At 29.8% G+C, this 7,590-nt stretch overlaps 1 protein-coding gene and 1 long non-coding RNA gene across 3 annotated transcripts; one reads left to right on the top strand and one right to left on the bottom strand.

Annotated features, from left to right (window-relative positions):
- Positions 1-235: 235 nt before the first annotated feature.
- Positions 236-2,774, bottom strand: LOC118066287 (uncharacterized). 2 transcript variants are annotated; one of them, XR_004690226.1, is made up of 8 exons: positions 2,539-2,774; positions 2,255-2,419; positions 2,019-2,184; positions 1,735-1,952; positions 1,495-1,659; positions 1,238-1,416; positions 932-1,154; positions 236-428 (listed from the first exon to the last, which is right to left on the bottom strand). XR_004690226.1 is itself a non-coding variant. In XM_035082208.1 (7 exons), the coding sequence occupies exons 2-7, from the start codon at positions 2,362-2,364 to the stop codon at positions 1,015-1,017; spliced, it is 978 nt and encodes a 325-aa protein (XP_034938099.1). In that variant the 5' UTR covers positions 2,365-2,419; positions 2,539-2,774; the 3' UTR covers positions 484-1,014. The 2 variants fall into 2 exon arrangements, 1 of the variants encoding a protein (XP_034938099.1); XM_035082208.1 differs by lacking the exon at positions 236-428 and having other exon boundaries at positions 484-1,154.
- A 3,149-nt stretch (positions 2,775-5,923) lies between these two features.
- Positions 5,924-6,896, top strand: LOC118066307 (uncharacterized). Its single transcript, XR_004690228.1, has 4 exons — positions 5,924-6,018; positions 6,459-6,514; positions 6,668-6,794; positions 6,880-6,896. It is a non-coding gene; the product is annotated as an uncharacterized lncRNA (long non-coding RNA).
- Positions 6,897-7,590: the final 694 nt, after the last annotated feature.

The raw sequence follows: 7,590 nt of genomic DNA, 5'->3' as shown, positions 1-7,590 counted from the left end.
TAATTTATTTTCACCAATTTCAATAAATTAACGATTAAAAGTTGAATGAACTATTAAACAAAAATACTTCTGTAAAATCATATCTATTACTAGATAATTTATTGAAAACAATTAATAAAGACTTAAAATTTATTCTCATAATGCTTTAATAAATTAATCAACGTCTGAATGAATTCAGTATTAATTGATATTCATTAATAAGACTGGAAAAAAAACTCTAACCACGCCTTACCATAACTATGACGTTTGTCTAATGCAAATAATCCACTATATGCATCTAGGATCTCGTTGCAAATACGATGTAAAACAAATATCCGTCTGGCAAAAAGCCCGTAGGAGTGAGTTTTGTTCTGGTTTTTTATACTCTGATGCAAAGAATAATAAATGTATACGAACCTATAGTCGATTAATACATTTGTGTGGGTTCACTAGAGAAGACAAATAAAAAAGAAAAATTATCATGTGAGAGGATAAACGAGACTAAGAGAAACCGGCTTAAAGAAAAAAATGTAGAGGATCACCTTAGGTAGTAGTAAGGATCAATATGCCACTATAACTATATCGTTCTACCACTAGTACTATCAGTAGTATTTGACCAAGTTTTTATAAACTAATTTTTTTGTAGGGTCTAAAAACAAATTTTTGATCAACTTAATTAATAAAATTTATTTTAATCCAAATGTATAATATATTAAATATGTTTTTTTGTTAAATTTTCAGTTAAAAAAAATATTATCGATTGATCAAAAAATCGTCTCTATACAACTCACAATTATTTCCCAGAAATGTTTGCATTTTATTTATACAAATACGGCAAATATATTTCTCTAGATGTCATGTAAAGTTGTACTTAAATAATTGACTAATTTTTCGTAAATTAATCATGAAATATTTGGTATTCATAAACTTATGCAAATTATCATTAACAAACCTGTTATCCACCACAATATAGTATTTCATACTTCCAATAAAAAAAGATTATAATATTGGACTGTGTATTACATTAGTCCTGATTTACTCGAAAAAATCTGCCACTTCTGCAAGTTCTCTAGCACGCGCTTGTTCATGTGCCCATCGGTCCTCTGCTAACTTATCGCTAACACCCCATTTGTCATGGAATACTTGCTTTCCACATGATGGACATTTTTTACCACCTGAAAAAAATTTGATATATTAAAAATATTTTAGGCATTGAATTTAAGTATATTAATAAACAATTGCTTGATTTTTCTAATACCATGAAATGGAGGTGTTTTCATAAATGTCATGAGACACTGTAGATGAAAGAGATGACTACAATAGAGTCTCTCAACATGTACATCAGCATTTTCATCTAGAATTGCGAAGGACGGATCAGCAGGAAAACAAACTTTTTTGCAAAGCTGACATTTTTCATTTGGTAATGCTTTAACACTTCTAAAAAAATTTTTAAACATTTTTTAATGTTTCAAAAACTGAAAAAACTATAATTACATATGCCTCATAAGTTTATACCTGATAAGAAAGGATGTCACAGTATTTAAAGAAGGAGTTGGAGAAAATATGTGATTGAGCTTCTTTTTTAATGGTGGCTCTACACACTGGCGTCCCAATTCTTGACCTTGTCCAAGAAAATAACGAGTAAACAATTTTGGAAAATTTGTTTCCACCTCAGTGATCCTTAATCATAAAAAAAATTTCTGTAATATTTTACTCGATAAACTAATTTTTCTTCAATAATCATTGTAAAATTACTTCACTGCTGATGTAGGATAATCATCTGGAATAATAATTTTCGTTTTATAAAAATAGAGACCTTGACGAATTTCCAAATTGACTGAAGAAGATTTCTGCTTCAGCTTTAAACTGTCTTGATCTCCTAAAAGTTTTTTTATTGTTGTAATTTCATCATAACAACAAATTAATGGATTTTCTTCAATAAAGTTTGAGATGAATTTTAAAGTTGGAAGAATCTATAAAAATAAATTCGATTAAAATGATGTCACAATATAACGAATAACAAATTGTAGTTATAGTACTTGTGCCTTTCCCAAGATTTGTTTACATTTCTTCTCACAGACATCCGTGAGTCCTGATAATAATTTAGATGAAAGAGTTTTACTTTTTAATTCAATAAGAAGCGGAGTATGCGGGTAATCTTTCGGAAATTGAATACAGACGATGATCTTCTTAAAATCAGTCTTTCTAGAAACCCAAAATACTGTTGTCATCATGACTAACATTCAACTATGTATATATAACTGCAAATAATTACATTATTTCTGCTCGAACCATTGATTGCACACAAGAAACCAATTTACTTCCTTGGACAACATTTTGACAGAGTCTGGACACTTCTTGTAATTCATTATCAATAAATCCCATGGACAAACTTCACAAATTTCTAAAGCTAAACTTCAATTCAACTTAACCTATACAGCTGAAAAAGAGAAAAGGTAGATTTAAACTGCAGAATGATCAATAGATAATTCAAAAAATCATTAAAGAAATATTTTTAAACCATAAAGTAGTTGATCATCATTAATAATATTATCTTACTTTTGTTTAGTTTCGCTCAAAACTTATAGATAATGTTCAGTGTTGCAGTTCAATTAAATACGCAATTTAATTGGACTCAAATTCAGTGTTTTATTGAAGATATTTCATCATGAATAGGAAAAACTAATTAGTGACGTTCCGGAAATAATATATTTGTGTGATTATTATTTTCTTGCATTAACCAACACTTGTGTAATATAATTTTAGAATAGAAACAAAATATTATGTGCAACAAGTTTACAAACTCCTTGTTTTTCATTGTTGATAATTAGTAATACAAAAGAAATTTTTATTATCTACAACAAATAAAGTAGGGGTCATTTATATCTTTCAACGTTTGAAAAAAATATTACTTTACTGATTGATTGATTTTTTGAAAAAGAACATTTGATTTGACAAAACATCATTTTTTATCCTTAATTTTATTACTCTTTTTTACATTTTCAAAAATTTTAAAATGTTTCAAGAATGAAAGTCAGATAAGAGTTTTCGTACATAAACTAATTTTGAATATAACATAAATTAAGGCTGGGCTGAAGTCAGAAAGTTTCCCGGAGTTGACTTTACGCCCTCACGTTGTGCGGCGAAAAGCCGAAGCTCGATATCAATTGAAATTGAGTAGGTAACAGAGAAATCGTTCGAAAAATGATAATTTTCAGGGATGCACTACAAAAAGGGAGCCTTAGGGTACCAAGAAATTTACAAATTTCAGAATAATCTGTTCCGAGCAAGACAGAGCACAAAATATATCTATCTATCTCCGTCTTATTTTTCAGAGAAGACTGCGAGTTCGAACAGTTGACGAGCAAGCACATTCCCCACCCTCTGTTACTAAGCCTGAAGCTTACGATATCTAAACGTAAACAAAGCAAATGAAAATATGCTAGCTCTATAGTCAGAAGGTTCGCCAGTTATTTTACCGAACGGTGTTCGATTCCAATTGCGGCAAAATTTTTTTTTTATTTAAATTGCATGTAATTGCAATTTTATCATGCCAAAAATGAGTTTTAAATTTCAATTTTTATGTAAAATTTTTTTTTCAATTAATCAATGACAAATGAGAAAATATTTTAACAGGGCCATTAACCTTTTTTTGTACAAATACATTGATAATAGCCTTTTTTAACAACTTATTAATAATAAAAAATTGTTTAAACAATCCGCGGCGAGTTCCGATACTTCGCCGGCAAGCTCGACCCCCACTTTCTGTGCCCAAGCCTGTAGCTTATAATTTTCAAGCATCGTTTATATAATTGGAACTATAATAGCTCAGTGGTTAGAGCCCCGACCTTTTATTTTGCTGGGCAGGGTTCGATCCCAGTCATAGGCAATTTTTTTTTCTGTTTCTTGTTCAAGTGACTTTATATACTTATAAATCAATTCATATATTTTATTACATTATTCTTCCAATTAATTACGAAAAAAAACTTGTTTTTCTGAAAATAAGCTGAGGGTGAGGAACGAGTTACTATGAATTCTCTTTTTTAGAAAATGTTGTCTTTAAAAGACACTATGAATTGATTTTGAACTTCTACAAACAACCAATTATTGTATTTATATAAAATTTTAATGAAAAAAAAAAATTGGCTATAACTGGGATCGAACCCTAATCGGTAAAATGAAAGCTTGGTGTTCTACCTACAGAGCTAACATATTATCTCTAACATCATGTTTATGTTTATAAATTGTATAATGCAGGCTTGAGTACGAAGGGTAGGGATAGAGTTTGCCGGCGAAGTGCCGGAAATCCCCGTGGATTATTTCAACTACTTCTAAATATTTCTAAATTGCTTAAAAAAAAGCTACGTTCATATAGCTATAGTAAAAAAAGTGTTTATAACCCTGTTCATATGTTTTCCGACTCGACGTTGATAAATTACATAAATAATTGAGAAAAAAAAATCAAATCGTTGGTAAGAATTCATTTTAGCATGTTAATATTATAATTACATGCAAATCTAACAAATGAAAAAGAAAAAAAAAAACTTTACCATGACTGGAATCGAACCCTGCCCATCAAAATAAATGACCGATGCGTTAACCACCGAGCTATTATGATTACAAAACATTTATATATGCTCAAAAATTATAAGCTGCAGGCTTGGGCATAGAGAGTGGGGGTAGAGCTTGCCAGCGAAGTGCCGGAACTCGCCACGGATTGTTTAAACTACTTTTCAATGTTGATAATAATATGATTAACTTGTTAATAACATAACATTGTTAATACATGTAAAGATGTATAAGTTGTTAAACACAGGCTATTATCAATGTATTTATACAAAAAGAAAGTTTATGGCTCTGTTCAAATATTTTTCGACTTAGCGTCAATAAATTCAATGAATAAAGAGAAAAAAAAATCAAATTGTTATAAAAGATTAATTATAGCATGTCAATATTATAATTACATGCTAATCTAACGAATAAAGTAGAAAAAAAAAATTGGTTATGACTGGGATCGAACCCTGCCCGGCAAAATAGAACTCTGACGCCCTAACCACATGGCCAGCATAATCTCGATATTGAGTTAATGTATATTTGTTTTTATACTACATGCTTGGATACGCCGACTTGGAATTGAGCTTCCTTATTAACATTTATACCTAATAAAAATGATAATAATGGATGAATATATGTATTTGAAGTTATTTGCAGGTATTATATTAATTAATGTTAAATGAGTATCATCATTTTTTTTTATCCTAACTGCAATAGTCATCAAAGTGTAGGGCATTGTAAAGTGATACACTATGTTTACATCACATACATATATTACCCGTACACACACATACAGAATTTACTCGCCAAAATGCAGGGCACCATCAGTTCTGGATACGGATTGAGCATTTTTTCAATATGGATGACTGAGGTCATCTGCGAGCATAATGCTGTCACCTATCAGAATTTTTTCAAACTAATTTTCCGGAGAATATCATCTGGAATACAAGATTTCTAATTATTTCTAAATTATTCAATTTTATACTATGAATTGATTTTTTTAACATTCAGACAGGTGGCAAGGACTGACGCAAACACGAATTTTGGGCGAAAAACGTATAAAAATGAAATAATTAGTGATTTTTCATCTGAATGATGTGGCCGCCATCTTGAAATTTAAGCGCGGTAAGTCAATTCATAATTTTTTCATTATTCTTTCTAATTTTTTTAACAAAAATATTCACTATATACAAAAAATTGTTGTTTACGTCAGTCCGGCATTAATTCCTCTGTAATTTGGTACCTAATTTTATAGAAATAATTGTAAATTGGCGAAGAAATTAGAAATTTCCCGATCCCATGTATTTGGATAGGGGGAATCAGTCGCCTTTCTGACTTCAGCCCAGCCTTAACATCAAATTTTCAAGAGTTGGAGTTTTGGGTCAAGAGACACGTTTATTTTAGTAGTGTCTCGAGCGCCAAGTATGAATAGCGGTGACGAAGGCACTACCGTGTCTCTATTCCGCTCAAATTAGCACTTTTGAGGTTATGCTCCTTTAAATTTCTAATTTCTCTGCAATAATGACATAAACTTTATTAAAAAATCTTTGAAAACCCCATTGATTAGCTACGACAATAAATTGCAATTGCTATTGTGTCCTGAAAATCATTTATTTGCAAAAATAAAAATTGGCCACGCCCCTTGGACCGCATTCTAAGTAAAAAGAATCTTTTTCCTTAAAAGTACGACTTTTTTTTATAAAGTTGTTACTACCATGAAGTTGCTGCATGACTATGGAAAATATTATGTTGGTAAAAAATGAAAGAATTACTGAGGCGCCAAATTATAAATGTAAATTTTTTTTGGTATAAAAAATTAATAAAAAGTAATAAAGTTTTGGGGAGTGTATCAATAGTGGGGGGGGGATATACCGTGTACCTATTACTTAAATAAAACAACCATCTTTCAATAAATGTTTTTTTAGCGCTGGTGAGCGTGTTGAATGCTCCTTTCTGTCAAACGTACCTATACATAAATCAAGTAAGTACGGTAGTTGATAGTAGCGGTAAATTAATCATAAATTGTCAGACGAAGATATTTTATTTATCTGTCAATAGTTGTGACTGTACAGAGATATTAAAAAATCGGTGTGATTGATTTTCTGAATACTTTTTAATAAAATTCAATTTAAAGGTCATCGAAACAAGAACACAAAATTTACTAAAAGATGAACAAACGAAACAAAAAATTAAAATAGATGTTTCTACAAAGAAAAAAAAAAGAGGTAGTGTGGGAAAAATCTCAAGCTGCGAAACAAAATGTAAGGGTTATTTTATTGCAATAACAATGAAGTAAAGTACAACCAAATGAACATTGTCATTTTATAGTTCAATGTCTTGTTCCAGATATTACACATCAAAAAGAAAAAAAGAAGAAGAAGAGAAGTTGGAAAAGAAAAGAAACGGGTTCGACAAATTATTGAAAATATTAGGAGAAAATTAAATAGATTTAAAATCATGTTTTCATGTTTTTTTGAATTTTTCATAATTTTGAGGTACAGATAAATTAAAATATATACTTTTTTTGGTAAATAAATAAAAAAAATAATCAATGAATATTCTACTAATCATAATGAATATACTTTATATCCAATAAATACATGTACTAGAGGATCATTGAATAAATAAACACAATGAACGGTTGAAACTGTTTCTACTCCACCAACATTGTAAATTTACTGCTAGCACATTTCGAAAGGGGCACAAATGTTATATGACCAAAATGTTCAGGACAGTATAGTACTGGTACAAATGTCGCTCCAGTACAATAGTATAAGGCATTAAAGACGCAACAGTTAAAATTGTGTTAAAATTATTAATAATTTTTTTCAAAATTACTTTTTATTTGAATTGAGTTTTTGGGAAAATTCTAAATATAGATTTACAGAAGAATTCAAATAGTTATTCTGTTGACTTTTGATTCACTCTCATGTGAATGCAGCATGAATCTTCTGTCTACTTACGACTTCATTCTGAACGGTCAATTTCCCCCTAAAGAAAACCAAAGTGTACAAAGTCTAGAGATTGTTATTTATTTTATAATGTTTAACGAAAAAT

This window comes from Chelonus insularis, unplaced genomic scaffold, assembly GCF_013357705.1.
Source record: "Chelonus insularis isolate UGA/USDA-ARS -01 unplaced genomic scaffold, ASM1335770v1 contig_339_pilon, whole genome shotgun sequence".
Lineage (NCBI taxonomy): Eukaryota > Metazoa > Arthropoda > Insecta > Hymenoptera > Braconidae > Chelonus > Chelonus insularis.
Note: the sequence above shows the minus strand (reverse complement) of the source record. Positions and strands in the feature narration are given on the sequence as shown.